This window comes from Bactrocera latifrons, unplaced genomic scaffold (assembly GCF_001853355.1).
Source record: "Bactrocera latifrons isolate USDA-ARS-PBARC rearing strain unplaced genomic scaffold, ASM185335v1 scaffold_32, whole genome shotgun sequence".
Taxonomy (NCBI): domain Eukaryota; kingdom Metazoa; phylum Arthropoda; class Insecta; order Diptera; family Tephritidae; genus Bactrocera; species Bactrocera latifrons.
This window is the reverse complement of record NW_017536852.1, coordinates 274,635-295,931: the sequence shown is the minus strand read 5'-3', so window position 1 is coordinate 295,931 and position 21,297 is coordinate 274,635. Positions and strand designations below refer to the sequence as shown.

General features: G+C 38.1%; 1 protein-coding gene across 1 annotated transcript; it reads left to right on the top strand.

Moving 5' to 3' along the window:
- The first annotated feature begins 11,285 nt into the window (after window positions 1-11,285).
- Window positions 11,286-21,297, top strand: LOC108971003 (protein mab-21). The gene is made up of 2 exons (XM_018936766.1): window positions 11,286-12,490; window positions 20,746-21,297. The coding sequence occupies exons 1-2, from the start codon at window positions 11,743-11,745 to the stop codon at window positions 21,093-21,095; spliced, it is 1,098 nt and encodes a 365-aa protein (XP_018792311.1). The 5' UTR covers window positions 11,286-11,742; the 3' UTR covers window positions 21,096-21,297.

Here is a 21,297-nt window from a genome sequence, read left to right as displayed (position 1 = left end):
CCGTATAAAATTCGTATCAATTCCTAAGCGTAAAACCGGCTGTCGTGGGAATTAAATAAACGCACCTCTGCTTAAGCGGCTTCGCTCCGTTTACAGGAGAAGACTCTGCGATGCCATGGCTCACATTGTCGGGGATGCAAACGAAGTGAATTTTTTTCCGGCGAAGGATGAGAAATATTCCTTAATTGATGGCTGAAAAGGTTCTGAGTAGTATAATAATTTGTTATAAGTAATGGAGTAATTTAAAGATCTCGAGATGGAGAAGATTCTGCGACACAGTGGCGCTGATTGTCAGGGACGCAATTGAAGTAGTGGATTTTTTTTCGAGGTAGGATGAGAAACCTGCCTTCGGAATCATCATTGATGAGCAGTTAGCGTCTGAGTAGCATAATAGTTCACCACAAGTAATGGAGTCCCTGTCCAAGAATACCTAATTTACCGATCACCGTTCCTTGAGATGACTTTACTCCGGTTAATATGTGAGACTTGGACATCACGTGATGTGAAGCTAAAAATTTGTGTCCCGTACTGGTTTCTTATTAACCTCTTGCCCAATATTATCTAGCAGTACTATCAGCAAGCACATCACACTTCACGTTCCAACGCTTAGTAGCACATTTCTAGCGGTCTTTGATTAATATGCGACACAAATTCTAATCAAACTAACATTTACAACAAGTAACTGGCATTGGGACCCAACTTTTTTCATTAAATTTACAATAAATTAGAAAATTATGCACGACGATAGGAACGAGAGCGGATAAGAGTTTGACAACATACTCCAACAAAGCGGCTAAATGTTGTGTGGAAAGGTGTAAGCGGTGATGATTATGGGTGTGTATTTATGTGTGCGTGAATGTATATGTATGAGTGAATGTGCGTATGTATATGTGCTTACCGACCAACACTAAACTAAGCACACCTAACAAAAAACAACAATAAACACACTCATCATGGAAGCTTGGTCTTTTGAAAGGTCTCGGCTTAAGAGCGACTTACCGTGAACGCTCAGGTAGTTGCCGGAGAAATGCGGAAAATCATTATAATTCAAATTGAAATGTGTGGCATACATTAAGATAATTTTAATTAGCGCCTCAAACTAAATGTTATGTTGCCTCAAATGTGAACATGCAACGTCGTTGCGGTGGAAAGCATAAATAAATGCATGCGTATGGCATGTATATGAGCAGATATGTGTGTAAATGTGTGTAAGTTATCTAAGTAATGGTACCGCCAAGTCGTAGCAGTGCGCTCCAGCGGAAATGGTTCCTTCGCGAGCGTTGTTTAGTGCCACTTTGCACTCCATCACCACGATAAGCTCCAACACCAGCGGCCAACTTAAGGACGCCGGGTAATAAGCGAAGCGCTAGTGGCAGCATCGTGAGATAGCGGACATCGAGGTGTCTTAATAAAATTGAAATCAATTTTTCAGTGCCGCCTTGCGCTTAATTGAGGTTTTTATCGGCGCGAGAGCGAGAGCTGCGTGGAAATGAATGATAACTGTGAAGAGAGTTTTAATGACTTCATTTTGTCACTGTTTAAAAGAGTGGCAGACATTTATTGAACTATGCCTACATACATACATATATACATACTGGTACATACTATATATATTATATGTTTATACATATACCCGAAACTTAATATAACCGAAGTTTGCAACGAAGTTTGAAACAACCCGAAGAAAACGTCGAAGACTCGACATGGAGCTGCTCATTTGTCGGACAAGGTGGTATCAGACAACTAAAGCCATTCAAAATTAAGTTCGGAAAAGTCTTACGCATCATCAGTTCACTAAAAATCTCTTTTAAGGAACCGTCGCCCACCCTGGAACCACATTTGCATTATTTCAGAATGGAGTTCCATTTTCCTCATTGAAAGATCTGCGTACTTAAAGTCCAGATATCGCTTTTTGCTGCGTAGCAAAATTGCTTTGCATTTCTAGATAATCTCCCCAGCATGATACTAATTGAATTGTCGGCATTTATTGGGCAAACCATTTCTTCTACGGCGATGAGTTCTCGTTGACATCGCACATATTCAAAGAAACATTCAAAGATTCCGTACTCAGTGTCGTCTTCTGTCCCGTCGTTGTGTAGGCATGACGGCTCTTCAACTTTTCCCTTTCTGTGGAGGTACGTTTTGAAGTATCCGAGAATGAATAACAGCTGGGTTTTGTAGAAGTCGACTTCGGCTCGTTCATAAGTCTAGGTATTTTATTAGTCTGGCCGTCCATCTTCCGCGTCTTTCATTCTCGCATCTTTGGGGCCATGTTATTATTGTATCATTCTTTATTAGTTCTATTGCGGTCTTGTTATTTTAGTAAGTCTCCACAGCTCCTTTCGTATGCCAAAAGCTTATACCGCTTATAACTAATATTGCATCTAATGACTCTGTTCGGCAGGCTGATGCAACTATGAGGCCTGCGGTGCCGTGCACTACTACCTTACGCAGATTTTCCTTTTGAAGCACATCTGCAGAGATCTCAGCTCCGTATTACATTACGACATTAGGAGGTTTCTCTTTCCTTGGCTGGGGCCCCCTTTGTTGGCTATTAGTCTGCTAAGTTTTGAGGACTTATTTGTTGTCAGTAGTAGCTTCGTTTTTTTCCGTAGCTGGTTGGAGGTTGTATGAGTCGAATCATGCTTGTGTCCGCATCATGACCAGAAATAAGCTTTATTCGCTCTTTTTCTGTGTCTCGTGCTGTGATTACTGCAGCAATGTCTTCCATGTAGTGAATTATGTACGATTCGTCTGGCATTTCGAGTTTTATTATAGCGTCGTAGCTGATGTTCCGTATCTTCCCAACATGTGGCATGGTGTATCGTATAAGGTAAGGTTGCAATGTCCAAAGAAGTCTTTCCGATCGAACCACTATAGCATATAGCTACCATACACACTGAACTTATTCAAAATAAAGTCCTTGTATGGAGAACTTTTTTATTGACATAGATTACTGATTATCTTCGAAAAAAAATTTTAAATCCGCTCAGTGTGGATCATTTTGTACCTTTTCTGCTATAAAAAATGCACTTTTAAAGGTCATAATGCAGTCGAAGTTTAAGTTCATTCTTATTTTAATTTTGATATATAATGGGCTCAATAGGTACGCTACAAACGTAGACCAGTACCAGTACCACTACCAACAACCGAAGCCATATTTCCCCACTCTTTAGACGTTTCTCTTAAGTAAGGTTTACCATTCCATCAAGGAAATATATACTATCCAAAAACGAGTCGAAATTATTAAAATTTACTACCGAGATTTGGAGTCAGTGGTCTCAACTGTAGGAGGGCTCCGTCCAATTCAAAGTCGTCATAATCGCCCTGTAAGTTCAACAATTGAGTCTAGTGATTTTGAATCCACAGGCATAGTAAACAATGTTGACGTGACAGTGAGACAAAGAAGTACCCGCAGTGTCGATAATATTACTGCCGCTAGGGCATCAATTGAGGAAGACCAAAATCAGTCTCTCACACGTCTTTCTCAGGCGTTGGACATCTCTATGACGTCGTTGTGGTGAATTTTGCGAACAGATCTTGACCTGCATCCTTACAGGATCAAATTGACGCAGGAACTGAAGCCTCTTGACCACGAGCATCATCGCATTTTCATGAATTTGACTGAGCAACAACCTGAAAACGATCCGGATTTTCATCGAAAAATCAGCGATGAGGCTCATTTCTGGCTGAATGGCTTTGTCAATAAGCAAAATGAGTGTTATTGGTCAGATAGAAATCACACACCACAAGCCACACAGCGAATATCACAATCGATTTATTGAAAACTGAGTTTGATAATCGTGTTATCTGATGAAATGGCCCAATCAATTTTCCGCCTCGGACATGCGATTTGACTATTTCCTGTAGACCTACGTCAAGTTTATGGTGTATGTCAACAACCCACCGACGATTGATGAACTTCGTACGAATATCGAAAGTGAAATTGCAGTAGTATCGGACGATTTATAGTATGCTTGAAACCGTTGAAAATTGGGTTCAGTGTCTGGAGTTCTGCAAGCGTGGCCATGGTGGTCATGCAATAGAAATCGAGTTCCAAACATAATGGCACAGGAAAAAAAATTTCATTGATATGCCAAACCGGTTTTGTTTGATTGAAAAAAAATTCTTTCAGCGCTCATATTGAAGAACTTGCTATATATATAAATATACATATGTATTTATCAAGCCTATGCATTTATTTACCTCCCAAACAGGTTAAAAGTCGACATGCAAGAATGTCAACAGTTACTTGCATCCTTCAAAATGATAAAAAAGAAATAAATTTATTTTACTAGTTACATAACAAATTCATATCTGCTGTCTGCATTTCAACTTTATCAGGCGATCTCGGCGCAACAGATGGCTCCACACGAGGCAGTTGGCTAATCGATGAGTGCGACAGGTTAAAACCCACCTTTCATGCATACTCACAGCTACACAGACGTACTTACAAAAACATATATAAAATAGATATGTCTAAACATGCCCACACATCCTCCGTTATCTGTGTCCCGTGTGCAAAGGTCCTGTTAGGTTAACTCACAGCAGGTTGCCACTTGTACTCTCAACATCATAGATTATTGTTGTTGTTGTTATTGTTAATGCTTGTTTTCGTGTGCGCTGAGCACGTTCTCATCATTGGTACCGTAATGTGACAAATATCAACAATTTATGTGCAACAAATATCGTTAAGCGATCGTAGATGCAGTTAACAGTAAAATTATAAGCCAAATGTGTTGCAGCTACACGTTTCTTCCATTCCATACGTGACCTCTAATATTGAGTAAAGAAGCATTTTAGTTTTGTGTAGATTTGTATGGAATTGTGATGGTATTTATAAGTTTGCATTACGTTCTCATTGGCGACTACGATGTTATTAGGTTAATATTAATTTACAATTTATAAGTTTTCATCCTTTTCTAATCGCCGGATATAGGAAAAGAGAGAGAAAACATATTTCACAATTGACTGACTCTACAAACTCGAAACTCGCTCGGTGGAATTTTAATTTTTTGATCGAAAATGTTAAAGTGTTTAACTGCATGTTTAAATATTTGTGTATGTGACTTATAGACTGTCTTTATGCAAAAGTCTGTAGACAACACTATGAAAAACGGGGTTAACCCGATAGTTACAGCTGAAGAAGCAAGTATTAAGATTTTAAGACAGTCTAAGTCCTTTAAAAAAGACAACTTCGGCAACTTTTTCTGAGCGCTTGAGAAAAATAATCGCATTTTTCTTTTTAAAGCTCTGTTAAACATGAGATTTTGATACAAAATATCGGCTAATGAATCAATTTTGAGAATCATAATTTTCAAGAGATTCTCTACGAGCTCATGCAAGATATTACTCTTTATAAATCACTGTAGTAAATTTTTTCATTAAATGGTGGACAAGTAAAAACAAAAATTTTAACAAATCTGATTGACCCTAACCCTTCTATTTAGTAAAGCGGAATAAAACATACTTCCACTATCCAACCAATTGAGTAAAAGCTTTCATGAAGCTAATAAATTTCAGTCTTCTGAAAATCCTAAACTGGCCTAACCACTTACAACCGCCAGATGGCGCTGAAGTCAAGTAGCATATATTACTTATTTGATTATTTGGAAAAAAAATAGGGGAAAACAAGAGGGAAAAAGGTTTGAAAATGAGAAAAATTAAGAAATGATAACTTTCCTTCTTCTCTTCACTGAATTGACAGAATATCCTTTGCCGCCATATTGATCTGGAGGATGTAGCTTTGTCCTCCATCTTCGTTGTTAGATTTCGCAACGCTTAGCACCCCCCATCGCTAGTTGGCACGTTCGAATTCTATCGTTGTAGCAGCCGCAGAGCATGTTCCGGGTCAACCATGCAAAGTATGGTTACCTTCGCTTTGGGCATCATTAGAATACTGCTGCGGTCCATAACCTCCAGTTCCCTCCTTCCCACAGTTTGGAAGCGTTCTGAAGGCTCTGACACATGTTAGCGTCGAGTCGTCGTTACATTTTAAGATTTTGACTCCACTAAGCCATCCTGCTCCATCAAATGACGACATGGGTGCGGTAGCCTAAGCTACATCCTTCATATCAATAAGGTGTTAGAGGATATTCTGTCAATTCAGTGAAGAAAGAAGGAAAGTTTCATTTCTTAATTTTTCACTCCCACACACCTTTGTCCATTCTCGAGAAGAGGGTTTCCAATAGCTCCATTTCCACTATTTTCCACAACTCCTGTAACATTTGCTCAAGCGGGTTACTGCAGTCTATGAGCGCAAGGATCAAATGCCGTTTCGCAATCTCATTTTCTGACGCCACTACCTTGGATGTTGACGGGTTTTCCGCGTGCTGGACTAGTATTTGCACTTCCTCTTTCACTAGGGCGCCTTCAGTTCGCTCTCCGTCGAGCGCTGCCTTTTTCCAGCGATAGGCTTTTCAATGCGATTAGCATACGCTGGATCCGAGGCATTACACCAATTTCAAGTGGTGAAGTGGGTCCGGCCGTTCTTCACCTTTTCTCTAGCCCAAGCCCAGCCATTTTACGTCTTCCTTCCGTCTCGACTTTCTCTGGAGATGGTTGCATATTCCGACCGCCGCCTTGTACCTCGCTTTTGCCTTCAACCCCTCCTTGCTTGGCTTCTTCCAGGGTCCTCTCTTGCTGCCACAGTTGGAACCTTCGGTTGCCTGCACAAGAGAGCGAAGGAGATCTTCTTATATATCTTTGTTCTTGCTGACAGCGCTTTCTTGGTCCTGGTTTGGCATTAGTACTACAACCACCGCAACTTGTTCCCGTTGTAGTGGAGGTCCAATGGTAGCAGCCTCGTGCCCCAACGACATTTAGAGCGATATCCCAGTCCACTTCGTTCCTTTGTTTTACTCCACTTTGAGTTTTTGATTCGGGGGACTCTACCCCTAGCGTTTAATAGCTACTGCCAGGTAGCTCATTCACCTACTTATGCTACTAGGAGCCGGATGCCTGCAATGTAACGACTATGACAGGAACCAGCTTGAGATCATGACATTGTAGACAGCAACTCCATTGCCCAGTCGACAGCAGCGCGGTGCCATCTATTCGAATAGACAACACGTTGCCTCAGTTGCACCTCAATAGCATCCAACAGTATCCTGGAATTTATCAGTGTGCTGCGCCTATGTGAGGCGTCATGACAGATGGGAGAGCACAATAGACCTTTGCTCGCGGTGCAAACATCAATTTCTGTATATCTATCTACGTAGCTATATAAAAAGTTATGTGTATAAATATTAATTTTAACAAAATCTTCTTCATTTTAACCTCACTTTCCTGCCATATTTGCCGAAATCGCTTCCTGCTTGTCGTACGGAACCGAGAGTCGATAATTCACGAGTAAATCTCATTAATTACAACAATAAATACATTAAAACGGACTCAAACCAACCGGAACGAGGGAAAATTGACAAGAAACTAGAGAAATAAAATCGATTTTACATAAACACAAATACATACATACGAATGTGCATTTATAAATATAATATTTTTATAACTTCCAATGAAGCTGTGTGAAGGATACAAACAGCAACAACGAATAACAATGCTCAATAATTTATATATGTATGTATGTATGTACATACAATATGCGGTTTGTATCCTTCATATGTGTTGGTAGAGTTATTTTTGTTGTTGCGATTGCCTTAATATTTTGTCTGTGGCGGCAGACTTGAAACGCTTCGTCGACCTTAAAGCTCCCGGAATGATTGTGTGTACACCACATATATGCATACATATATACATATGTATGTACATGCATTCATAGATACATGCCTTCATAGTTTGTGCTTAGCTCTTAGTTGGCTTAGCAGTCATCTAATGAAAAATGCAAACATAAATAAATCGAAATAAATTGGGGAAAAGGACTAACACGTACATAACAACAACAAGCACATGAACGACTGCACATACATACTTATAGTAGAGGGCCCCCTTTGGCTCCGGCTGTTAAAAGGGGTGGACAGCCGAACACTAACGGGCACACGCCAGACCGCCCACCCCTGCCAACCGCAGTTTTTGTATACGAGCCGAGAACCAAAAGAGAAGGTATGTTCATACGCTGGTATGCGAAGGTAACCAACAACAGTGTATGTATGTATGAATGTGTTGTGTATATAAAATTATGTATGTAAACAAGTATATTTATGTGCATTTATTGTTGTCGTGCCTTGTTATTGCTTTCTCGCATGCATGATACAAGTGTTGTTCTTGTCGTTTTTGTTGTTGCTGCTCTTGTCTACTGCTGTTATGGTTGCGGTTTCTGCCGCTACTGTCAGTTTATCTATCTGTCCGTCCGCCAGTTTATTTGTACGCTTGCGGTCTGTTTATGTTTAGTTAAACGTCTTCTTGTGTTTGTTGTATTTGCCACCAAGCACTGGTGGTGGTTGGGATTGTTACGGTGTATTTCGAATCTTGCGTTAGTGTTGGTGCTTATCTGTGTAAAATTGCTAAGCAATTTCACTCTCGTCAGCGAATGCGTGTGTGTGTTTACAGTATATGAGTTGGCGCGAATGGGCGGAGCTTCGATAGTTATTAAATGGATACACATTAAGGTGGAGTGGCGTTGCCAGATATCGCCGCTAAGTAAAAAGAGTTTATGATGCAAAAGAATAATGTTTTTATGGTAATGTCAAATCTGATATTTTAAATACGCATTTGCGAAATTTCATTAACTATTAAAGAGTATGTATATTAGTTAAGCCTTTTTGAAAAATTTTAACGCAGAAAATAACCCAAACTTCCATAATTTTTTTGTTATAATATATATTATCTATCAAAACATAAATAGCTTTCAAGAGTGTGAGTATCAAATAAATTGTAACTGTATATAAATAATGTTATTTTTTTTTGCTTCAAATTACTGGAAAATTATTACATTATACAAGATTTCCAAGAGATAGCGCTAAAAAGGCTGAATTTCAAACGATGTATGGAGATTTCATAGTACTTGTCTTAAGTCGAACCCATTTAAGGTGTGCATTTCAAAAAAACATTTTGTTGTCACTTGGTCAAGTCACGTGTGCTCACATTATTAAGGGGTTAGGTACATAAGTTTGAAAATTTCAAAAAATCGATTTTTATTTTTTGTATCTTTTTAAATAGTACAATATGTTTGAAAAATTCTCCCAAAATTTTAAATCGATCCGAGTAAAATTCCAAAAGATAGATCCTTTGGAAGTTCCACATTGCAATTTATTTTTTAAGCCAATAAATGCCAAAAGTTTTAGATTTTTTTTATATCCTTCGTTCAAAAGTGAGATTTATATACATACATATGTACTAACGGGATATTTTTGGTGTTTTTTTTATTTTCAGATTTACCGATTATAAATTGGGTAGTTCACGGCGAGAGCGTTTTTTTTGTGAGACAAACTGGGAGATGAAGTGTCAACGGCTGAATTTTCAACATTTTTATATTAAAATTTGAAGAGACATTGTTCAAATATGTACCTTTGATATGGCATTTYATACTTTGGAAATATATAATTATTTACATAAAAAAAAACGTAAAAATATCTTTTCTTGTTCCTCTGAAACCCACCTAACCCCTTAAGATAGAGTACCAAAATAAGAGCTCAGCTCTACGTGAAAGTAAAATCATAAGGGAATGTTACCAAAAGTACTATTTTTAATAATAATTAATATTTTAGGAAACATCAGACCATTGACCATTTTCCCTGTTAAAAACCGAGTAGTACGGATAAGCAGGTGTATCAGCATAGATAATTCACTGCAGATTGTAGGAAAACTTCTTAAATAGGCGAACAGAACGACACTAACCGAACGTATCAAAGGCTAGCGTTTGCGTGAGAGCACCAGCAAACGGACACACAATGATGGTAGACCCTATGTCAGGCGAAAACCACTACAAAAATTAAATCTACGATATATCAAAAAAAAAAACAAAAAACTAAACCTCGTTGGATCATTAGGCGTAGTAAGGCGGCGCTTGACTCCATTGAGGGAAGGGCCACTTGTACAAGTTGAAGCAAAATTACTGGCAGAATTTACGTWGGTTGATTCCATATATCCGTATTCGAGAAATAAAGCTTCTTTTAAGCATGGAAAAATGCTTTACTATTTTTTWWAAHWTTCTCCATTAAGAATGAACCAATTTTCTACGCACTTCTGTCTCTTTGTGTGAGTGAGCTCCAAAAATGCGCTCCAAACGCAACAAACGCCTCTTCAGCTGTCGAAAAACGTTTACCTCTTAGTGTATTTTTTTACGAACGAGAGCAAAAAAGTCATTCGGTGTCAAGTCAGGACTATATGGCGTATGACCCATCAAATCGATTTTGAGTGCTCAAAAATGAAGTTTTTTCAGTCGATGTGTGAGTTGTTTTGCCGTGGTGAAGAGTAAACCGTCTTCGAAGGCTGGTTTTCCTGATTTATTTTCTTGAAAGGCAACTGGCAAACAAATGGTTGTATACCACTCAGAATTTACTGTTCTGCGCTGTTCCAGTGGTATGGTTGCGACATGTACAGGTTTTTCAAAAAATTTTATTTAATTATGTGTGTACAAGTTTTGTATAAATAATGAAAATACAAATCTATTATTGGTACTACAATGCAGACCCGGCCACACCTTGAGCTATGTATAACTACAATTACCATTATTTTTACTAAACTAATATTTATTTGGGTAGATAAATATTGGATTACCACATAATACTATGAGAATGATTTTATTGCATAATCGTACTAGTCAACTAAGGCCACCATTATAACAAAAGTCAAGCCTAAATACGCGAAATAGGCAAGTAAAGCGCAAACTCAGCGGATAAAAACAAAATATACAATGGGAAACTGCCATTGCAGTTGCTACATGCAAGCACATGCGTGAATACATACGTACATATCCATACAAACATTATATAGAGGCCTTCATATTTGTATTTTCACAGTGAGAGGTGGCGAAAACACCAGAGCAAACACTTAACCGTAATAAAAGCAGCAACAAAATTAAATTCACATAAGGCTAGCATACTGTGTACATACACACATATACACATTAGCAGCTAAAAACCGGCTATACACCAGGCCTATAGACCAATCAGTTGACTGCTCTCCCTTTCACACCAACATTGTGAATTGAACGCGGAATGAGCAGCTACATAACGTCAACACGCTGAGAAAGAGCAGGATGGCAGCTGTGACTCGGTCGCTTCAGTTGTTGGAGCGACAAGCAGTCGCGCGCCTCGCGAGCGCACAACAAAGCGGCGACGGCGGGCGAGTCAGGTTGGTTTTCTTGCGGTGAGTACGCCATACGAAATCAGTCCACATTGGAGCTTGGCGTTGTGTGTACAAGAATACGAGCGTAGCACAAGAAACTTAAACGCGACGGCGGTGACGTTTTCGATTGTTGCGCTAACGACGGCTGTTGATGATGATGATGGGTGTGAATGGCGCGTGTGGAATGGTGATTAACAACAATAACCGCAAAGTATCAATGTGTGCCAAGTGAAATTGATATCGGCGAAATCAATAGAGCAACACAACAAAAATTTAACAACAGTTATTGAAAAAAGTTTCGTTTGGTGAATTGTTGAGTTGAAAGTGTAAGGAAAGAAGAGTAGAAAAATAAAAGATTTAATAAAAGAAATAGTGAAAAAATTAAAAAAAAAAATATTTAAGGTTGACATAACCTTGGTTTAAGACCACAACAAGCAGGATACATAAAAATCTCCTCTCCCCCCACACCACAAGACCACATACAAGCGCACCGCAAAAATGCTCGTGCCGTCGGACATGATTGCGGCTCAGTCCAAAATGGTCTATCAAATGAACAAATATTGCGCGGATCGCGTCCAAGTGCGCAAAGCGCAAATCCACAAACAAATACTCGAGGTCTGTCGCATTGTGCAGGATGTGCTTAAAGAGGTCGAGGTGCAAGAACCGCGTTTCATCTCCTCACTCAACGACTACAACGGCCGTTTTGAGGGTCTCGAGGTGATCTCGCCCAACGAATTCGAAATCGTCATTTACCTCAATCAAATGGGTGTGCTGAATTTCGTAGACGACGGCACGCTACCCGGTTGTGCGGTGCTCAAGCTCAGCGATGGCCGCAAGCGTTCCATGTCGCTGTGGGTGGAGTTCATCACCGCGTCCGGTTATTTGTCGGCGCGCAAAATACGCTCACGTTTTCAGACGCTGGTCGCGCAGGCGTGTGACAAGTGCGCCTACCGGGATATAGTGAAAATGATTGCCGACACCACCGAGGTGAAGTTGCGTATACGCGAACGCATCATTGTGCAGATTACGCCCGCTTTCAAGTGTGCCGGCTTGTGGCCGCGTTCGGCCGCCCACTGGCCGCTGCCGGGCATACCGTGGCCACATCCCAACATTGTGGCAGAGGTTAAGACTGAGGGCTTCGACATGCTGTCGAAGGAGTGCATTGCGTTGCAGGGCAAAAATTCCGCCATGGAGGGCGATGCTTGGGTGTTGAGCTTCACCGACGCCGAGAATCGGCTGCTGCAAGGTGAGTGCGCGTGTGTGTGTGATCTGGCATTACAGTCATATTATATGTGTAGATATCATTAAAAATGGGCCTCCAAAGCTTGGTGTTAGTCACAGCGGTTGTTAACTTAATCATCGCCGTGTTTTGTTTTGCTCGGCAACTGCGTCGCTTTGCCGTCGGACCGGCGTGATTCACGCTGTGTTGTGCGCTCTGCTTGGCGCCAAACGCTTTCGACGACGCTTGCTCAGCGCTGGGGGAATCACTTTCAATGATTTTTTTCTTTTACTAATTTTGATATTAAGACCATTTTGCCCATTGAGGGATATTTTTAGTAGGCATTTTGATAGCGGATCATGATTTGCTGTAGCCAGGGTGATAGTTGACAACAGCTTTCGTCAGAATTTTAAAATTATGTAACTAGTGATATGAAAATAATATTGGTATTGATTATACTGATATTTTGACTTTATATAGACATGTAAAATTAGTGGCGTAGAATACTATTTAATGGCTCAAATTCAATGATATTTTATATATTTTGTTGCTTAGAGTTGTCGGACAAGAATTCCGACCTCTTTTTACGAAAAGCTTCGCGCATATGATCCATAACTCTCAAACAAAATTTTTTGTTGACAGTTCGGAAGGGCTTCGGAGAGCCCCATACCTCAATAAGAGCTAAGAAGACAACTGTCAACATAACGTTGAGTTTTCAACTGCTTTGACTTTATTTGTTTCTTCTTCGACTCACCTTTTCAAAACCAATCGTGCTTTCAGTTTTCTTAGACTCAATGATCTTTCAAGCACAATTCATAAACACTTGCTCGTGACAAAAAGTTATCACCGAAGACCTTTTCCAACATTCTGAATATTTCGGCACAGTCATACCAAACGAGAAAAAAAAAAATTTCGACGAATGTGTTTCCGCGCGAAATTTAATTAGTATTTTTGCCCAAGTTACTCAGGTTACATCAGAGACTCTACAAAGTAAACATTTATATGATCAGCGTGACGTCCAGCTGAGTCGATTTAGTAGTATTTTGTCCGTCTGTCTGCCGGCATATATGCGAATTAGTCCAACAGTCTTCGAGAAATCGTTTTCTTCGGGAATCTCTTCATTTGTCGGAACGTTCGATATCGGATCGCTGTAGGTTATGCTGTCATTCAAACTGAACGATCGGAATAAAATGCATGTATTGCAAGCTTTATCGTTTGAGGAGATTTAGGTTTGGGCTTAGTATTAGATTGGGCTTCGTATTAGATTAGGTTAGGTAAGGCAATGAGCCACGTATAGACCAGTTTTGTTCCGTTGCGATACCAGATCGAGTTCAGTTACTAGGTTCATGAGGAATACTCATTCTTCAACCGAATTTTAACTGATTCTGTAGCCTCTCTATCGCAAGAGTTGCTCCATTGTTTCCCTGGTGCTTTGCTCTAGACTTTTCCTGCAGTTTTCACGAGCTGACAGTCCCAGTCTGGTTTTAGCATTTACGTTCGTATGATTTGTTAAGAATGCGGTCAGTAATAACTACTATAATACAGTTTATTATTTTATTTAAATTTATTGTCAAAACGGTGAAGCCAACTGGGAGCGAAATAGTATAAGTAACAGTACTGACGTTGTTTCTATAAAAATCATATGACATTTGGAAATAAATCATTAGAAAATCACGGGGCAGAAAATCCCAGCATAAATTCGAAATTGGTATGAGAAATAACTGTGCTTCGTAAAAATGTCAAAAAAAATCGGAATCAGGAATCAGCTAGAAAATGCGATTCGAAAGAATTTACGGCAAGTAATCAAAAACCCACAATACCGCTTTTGATACAATTTTGATATGGAGAATTATAAATTAAGCGTAATCGCGCCGATATGAAGAAAACGCGTCACAAAGCGAGGCTAACGACACATAAACTGGCAGCGAGAAGCGCCACAATAACGGCGCTGGTGATCACGCTGAGATTAAGGCTACCAACAAACACACATACAAATGTAGATATACATGCATGTATGGATGTAGGGTCATGTGTAGGTGTGTGTGTACACGAACTGTTGCAAATTGTCGCATGTATTGGCTCATTCTGAACTTTCATCAGGAAGTCACAGCACTTGTTCGAAGTTCACGAACTGTGCGCCAGCTGCCAGCTGCCAGCATCGATTCGAAAACTTCTAATTAAATAATAATAAATGCGAATGCGAGAAATGAATTAAAGATTAATGAACACACTGGTTATTCGCGAAATCAACTGAATTGCTTTGCATTGATAAATTGATTGCTTAATCGCGCATTTATCATCATATTAGCATAGTTGTTGGTGGCGTTTAAAATTGCGGACAATTAATTTGTGCGAGTGAAGTAAATGAAGAAGAAGTAAATGAAAACAAGTAAAAACGTTAACTTAGGTGGCACAGAAGCTAAGTGCACTTCTCATACCGAACAAGTGTATAAAAAGAAATTTAGTTTGTTTTTAAGCGATCAGTTTGTATGACAGCTATATGCTATAGTGGTCCGATCTAAATGATATGTTCGAAATTGGTACCATTACCTTGGATAATAAGCTGTGCAAGAATTCGTATAGATATCTCGTCAAATAAAAATGTTTTCTATACAAGCATTTAAATTTGAGCGTTCAATTTGTATGACAGCTATAGCTTATAGTTAACCGATCGGAACAATTTCTTCGGAGATTGTACTGTTGCCTTGAAAAATGAGTTATGCCGAATTTTGAGCAGATACCTTATCAAATAAAAAAGTTTTCCATACCAAACTTGAGTTTGATCGATCAGTTTGTATGGCAGCTATATGGTATAGTGGTCCGATATTAACGGTTTTACCAGATGAGTACGTTTTTGCGATGAAGTGGACGTATGCAAAATTTTAGAACGATATCTTGAAAACTGAGCGATTATTTTGCGTTTATATAATACAAGCGAACTGACCGTGGCAACTTTTAATAATATGTGGCACCCTGTTCAGGGCATAAACTCACATACAAAAGTATTGCTTATGACTATTTAAATACTTCCTTAAAGCATTATTGACATTCCGATTAGTCGTGCGCTATTCACTTCCATTAGCTGTCTTATCTAATATTTTCATATAAATACATACATATACACATATACATAAATCTATAATTGTCACTTTGTTCGAGCGCCGCGGGAGTTTTCAATTGAATTAATTAGATACTTATTTATCTAATAGCGAGGGTAACCTTCCTACCGTCTAATACTTGGTATCAGTTAGTTATCAAGCAAGTTTCATTCATTAAAATATTCTCAAATGTTAATTATTGCAAAAACATTCCTGGTATAATGAGCGACTGAGCATTTTACTGTAGAAGAGAGCGCCTTGCATTTTTTACTGGTCAAACAGTTGCGTTAGTTGAGCGCACTGTGTCGACACTCCGAGCAATATGATTGGCGTGTTGGGGACAAGTGAGAAACAAACAAAAACAAATTTTCACTAGAGTCGAGATGAAATCAAACGAATTGAATGCGTTAAGAAATAAACGAATTAGAGTTAATGAATATTTTTGAGAAGAAATAAAATGTGTGCAGAGAATATAGTACGATAATCCAATAAAATGTAAATTCAAATTTTTGCTTAGAATTTTTTAAGGGTCAGACATTAAAGGAGCTTAGAAAATTTCGAATTAATTTATTCATTATAATTATTATTGGGAAGATGGTTGTTTGCAAAATGAACATTTTTAAATTGGACATGACTACATGTACGCGCATACATTGCGACAAAAAAGCATCCGGAATTGTAATTTAATTTCCCGGAAAAGTGATATTTCGAAAAAAAATTATTTTGCTAAGTTAGTAGAGCTGTCCTTAATGCCAAATATGAGTGTGACCTCAGTAGTGCTTAGCCGATCATTTCAAAAACATTTTCGTCAATGAAACAGCAGACGAGTTAGCTAAGTCAAGAGTCTATAAAAATTAGAGCCAGAGACAATACGGTTCAGCTAAGAATGTTCAAGAGGGAGTAGAATTAACAATATGAAGTAACGGGGTTTTCAATAGAGACTATACAAAAATAGACCGATAAGGCCATATTTTTGCCTGTTCTTTTGTCACTTCTCTAAGGTTTGCCATTTCATCATGGAAGATAAAGATCCAAAAACAAGTCGAAATTATTATATTAAAACTTACTACCGAAATTAGGAATCAGTGGGCTAAACTTTAAGAGTTAGTTGCTCAAAATAGATAGAAATCTATAAATTTGGCCAAATTACGACAAGACAAAAACTAAGGATTTATTCCTTAAGTCCAGGAACAGTACTATAAATACAGACTTAGAGCTACCATAACGGGGTATTGGCCATTGTTTATAGTATGGGAGATATGTGATATGGCCATGCGATCTCGCCGATTTCGTCAAATGATCAATGTAATATGAGCTTATATCTATGTATCAACTTCATTCTTCAACTGAGGATGAAATTTTTACAATCCCTAGAAGATAAAATTCGTTTTAAAAATCGCTGGCTAAAAACTGGTTTTAGACCCATATTGCTTTGAGAAAAATTGTTCAGAATAAACCGTAGAATATGTCCATGTTTTGGCTTTCTGTAAATTAGCCTGTTCTAATATACATACATATGTACATACTATACTATATACGATTTGAGATCTTTGTAGCATTGCTTCAGATCTGTCTCTCTATCATATAAGAGATTTCAAAAACCAAAATATTAGCAAATATATAAAATTTCCACATAATAATGACATCACTTGACATTCTGAACAAAGTAATATTAAAATGGCCTTTTTAATGAAATTCCAAATAAGGAACTTAAAATTATTTTTTAAAATATGTTTGAAAATTTGTGATTAAATCAGAAAAGGGAAGATAAAATGGTTTCCTCTGCTAGAGTTTAGTACCAATTCAGCAAAATAATCATGCTCACTATTTCGAAAAAGCTTTTTCATATCTTATTGTCTAAGTCCAAATATTAAATGTTTACAAAATCCCTTTTGGTCCTTTCCAATCAAATTTTAATAATAATTCGTCTATTAAGTTAATAACCCTTAATAATAATTATTAACAAATAATACATTTAAATGCGAGTAATTCTCCATTACCAATTGATAACCCATTTGCTAGTACGCCTTGAAGCCAGTGAGCTTGCCGAACTTCACATGGATATACGCAGTTGCTTTGATGGCGCACAAAGCTTTTAAGTTTGCGAAGTCTGCGCATTGTGACGTATGTCATTCATGCTTAACAAATGACTAATTTATTGTACACAATAAAATATTGTTGCTTGTTTGCTTAAACTTAAAAATAACCAAAACAAACACTAGCAAGAAGCGCAGCACAGCAAAGCTGAAAGGGCGCTAGCAGATTACAAGAAACATAGTATAAAAAAAAATAAAAATAAAAAAATTTAAGAAAAGAAGAAAAACAACAACTTTAATAGTTTTGCGTTGCGTGTTGGTAATATAACAACAACCACAACAACTATAAAGCAGCGCATTACACAGGAATGCGTTCATAAAACTGTCAGGCGCTACAACAAATTAATACGCGTTTGTCGGCGATAAGCGGTTGCGAGAAGCGACACCTCACACACACACATATACACATGCATAAAAACAAATTTATAAGAAATATTCTATATTTTTGCCGTTTTACCGTCGGTATTAACTTAAGAGACCGTTGTAATTTGTTGTAATTGAGGAAATTCGAAAGTCGCTTGTGGCGCTGCGAACAGTTTTATGATTATTGTACTTGCCATATCTGTATATAAATACACAAATACAAACATTTCGTATCGGATACTCAGATATCTTGGGCTTCAATAAAATCACGCCATTATTTGTTTTGGGTTTTACGTAAGCTTTAGAGCTTTAATAACTGACCTATTGATAACTTATCAATAAATTTTTGAAAAAAAAAACTATTTTTAAGGTTATGCAGTTATGTATTCACAAACATTTGGGTTCATATTTTTTCATTTGTACGACGTCACGTCTCAGGTTTAATTTGAAATCGTTGTCAGTATCCTAACATAAACCTCTGCTTTTTCTAGAATAACAAAAAGAACCGTTAACTTCGACTGTACCGCAGTTATAATACCCTTCATAGCTGCATTTTGATTACCTTAAAGGGTTTAAAAAGATTTTTACCTTGATTTTGTTCGGTCAGTTTATATGGCAGCTATATGCTATAGTAGTCCGAGCTAAAAAATTTCTCCGGAGATTATTTCATTGTTTTCTAAAATAATTCATACCAAATTTTATTAAAATATCTCGTCAAATAAAAAAGTTTTCCATACAAGAACTTGATTTTGTTCGGTCAGTTTATATGGCAGCTATATGCTATAGTGATCCAATCTGAACAATATATGTATATGGATAGTATAGCAATATCTCGGAAAGTAATATATGCCAAATTTCGTGATGGTATCTCGTAAAATAAAAAAAAATTCGATACAAGGACTTGAGTTGGATCGGTTAGTTTGTATGTCAGCTATATGCTATAGTACTCCGATATCGGCCGCTTCGACTAATGAGTAGTTTTTTGGTGAGCAAAGAGTGTGTGCAAAATTTCAGAACCATTTCTTAAAAACTGAGGCACTTGGTTGCCCCAGTGATTCCGTAAGTAGTCAAAGTGAGTGGGGTTTTCCGAGTGTTCAGACACGTGTTCTATTTAGAAACCCAGATTCTCTGAGTCTGTTGACAACTTTCGCAGCCATACAACTTCCGGCGATGTCCACACGCAATATGTGCAAGATGGCGTTAAGTGCCAAGGTTGAATTACTGCAACACACATGCTGATGAGCGCTATTCGTTGAACGCTCTTGAGTTTCTTTGCAAGCGTGATCTTTTCTAGAGCCCTCCACCACATAAAGACTCCATAGAACGTAATGGGCTAGACTATGTATAGCCAGAAGACAACTATCGGTGACAGACTCCACCTTTTCCAATCGATGCCTTTTTGCCTCTCTTCGCTATTTGGCTTCCATTAAAGCTTCCTATCCAGAAAGAGCCCTAGATATTTCACTGTATCGGTGGTTATGGACGAATATTTTCCATTTGCAGCAGCAATACGCCGGGATCTTGTATCGCCTAGTGAATAATCCTATCTCCTTTATTTGGGTTGATGGCGAAACCGTTTACAACTGTCCAATTAGTTACGACGCTGAGTTACCCCTGCGTCAATTCGTAAACAGTACTCAGGAACTTTCCTTTGGCTATAAGCGATACATCGTCTTGAAGTTTTTAAGCAGGTCGTTAAAGACGGAAGAGGAGAGAGAACTCCACCTTCTGGGGTTCCTCCGCTCACATTTCGTCGAGCACGTGCGTTTCCCCATTCGGTTTCAATAACTTTGTCGTATAGGAGACTGAAAATGAGGTGCTCGAGGTTTGATTCAATTTCAAGACCATCCAGAGCAGTTACACTGTTTTCAAGGAAGATAAAAGGGGTGAAACGTCTTGGCTTAAAAAAAAATCACTAACTTAACCGTCTATTGCAAGGGTGTCCTAAGAACTTAACCCTGGATCCACAGGAAAACAACATCAATAAAATAAAGATACGTTAATAGAGCTAGAGAGTAAACTATGTTGTGATCCTGGTCCAATGGTACTATATGATATAAAAATTTTGTGGCTAAATGAATTTGCGACGATCTTAACATATCAAGGCTGATTTTTGTATAACTTCCTTCTTGGATTCTGATATCTTTTTTAATGGCCAGTTATTCGTAGTATAAGAGGAAAGGGTCGTAGAGTTTCGACATTCCTGTTCTTCAATGTTTTCTAAGAGGGTTTTGAATATCTACAAATATTCTAGTATTTTATGGAGAGGAAATGTGTTGCTATACAAATTTTATACCGTTGTGATTGTTTTGGCAACACAATTATATTTAGTATAGTATTATCTGTCAGATAGCTGTGATATTTATAGATATTGTTGTAAAATGAATACCGTTGTAATGAATTAGTCATAAATTTTGACTACATATCGTGGTATAAGATAGGGATATGAATTGTTGTGACCAAGTCTGGTCGAAACCTTCCCCAGTAATTGTGAAAATATATTTTCTACTTATTTACTTCTGAGTTAAATTATTTATAGCCTTTTGAGGGCGTGGTCATCAATGAAATGCCGTTTAATATTCTAAAACTATTTTTACATTTGTACCGTTATTAAAAACTTCAATTAAAAGAGCCTATCTTATAATTTTCCCAAGTAATTTATTAGAATTATTTCAGTATCCTATTCAATTCAAAGTTAATCAGAAATTCCTTTTATCCCTTCCAGGTGCCAGCCGTCGGCGTTGTTTGAGCATTTTGAAGACACTACGCGATCGACATTTGGACTTGCCCGGCAATCCAGTCACATCGTACCACTTGAAGACACTGCTGCTCTACGAGTGTGAGAAGCATCCGCGCGAAATGGAATGGGAAGAGAATTGCATTGCCGATCGCATTAACGGCATATTTCTGCAGCTGATTTCCTGTCTGCAGTGCCGTCGTTGTCCACATTATTTTCTACCGAATATGGATTTGTTCAAGGGCAAATCGCCCGGCGCGCTGGAAAATGCGGCGAAGCAAGTGTGGCGCCTCACACGAATCATGCTGACCAATGCGCGCTGCTTAGAGGAGTTATAAAATTGTTACAATTATTCTTTGCGTTAATTTGTAAGAAATTAAAAGTTAATTAAGTAATTTATAAAGGGTAGCTGTTTTAAGTTAGGGTGGTTTAACAAATTTCTAGGTTGCTAATTTAAGTGGAAAAGTAGTGAAAAGAGATATTTTAAATATAATTTTTTGTTTCAAAATTTTAATTTTTTTAATTTTTGAAATTTTTTAT

What these genes read in the sequence shown, in the direction of transcription:
- LOC108971003 (XM_018936766.1), top strand. Translation starts at nt 11,743, where the DNA reads ATGCTCGTGCCGTCGGACATGATTGCGGCTCAGTCCAAAATGGTCTAT. An exon ending in CGAGAATCGGCTGCTGCAAG is followed by an intron (nt 12,491 to 20,745) that starts GTGAGTGCGCGT and finishes TATCCCTTCCAG; the next exon opens with GTGCCAGCCGTCGGCGTTGT.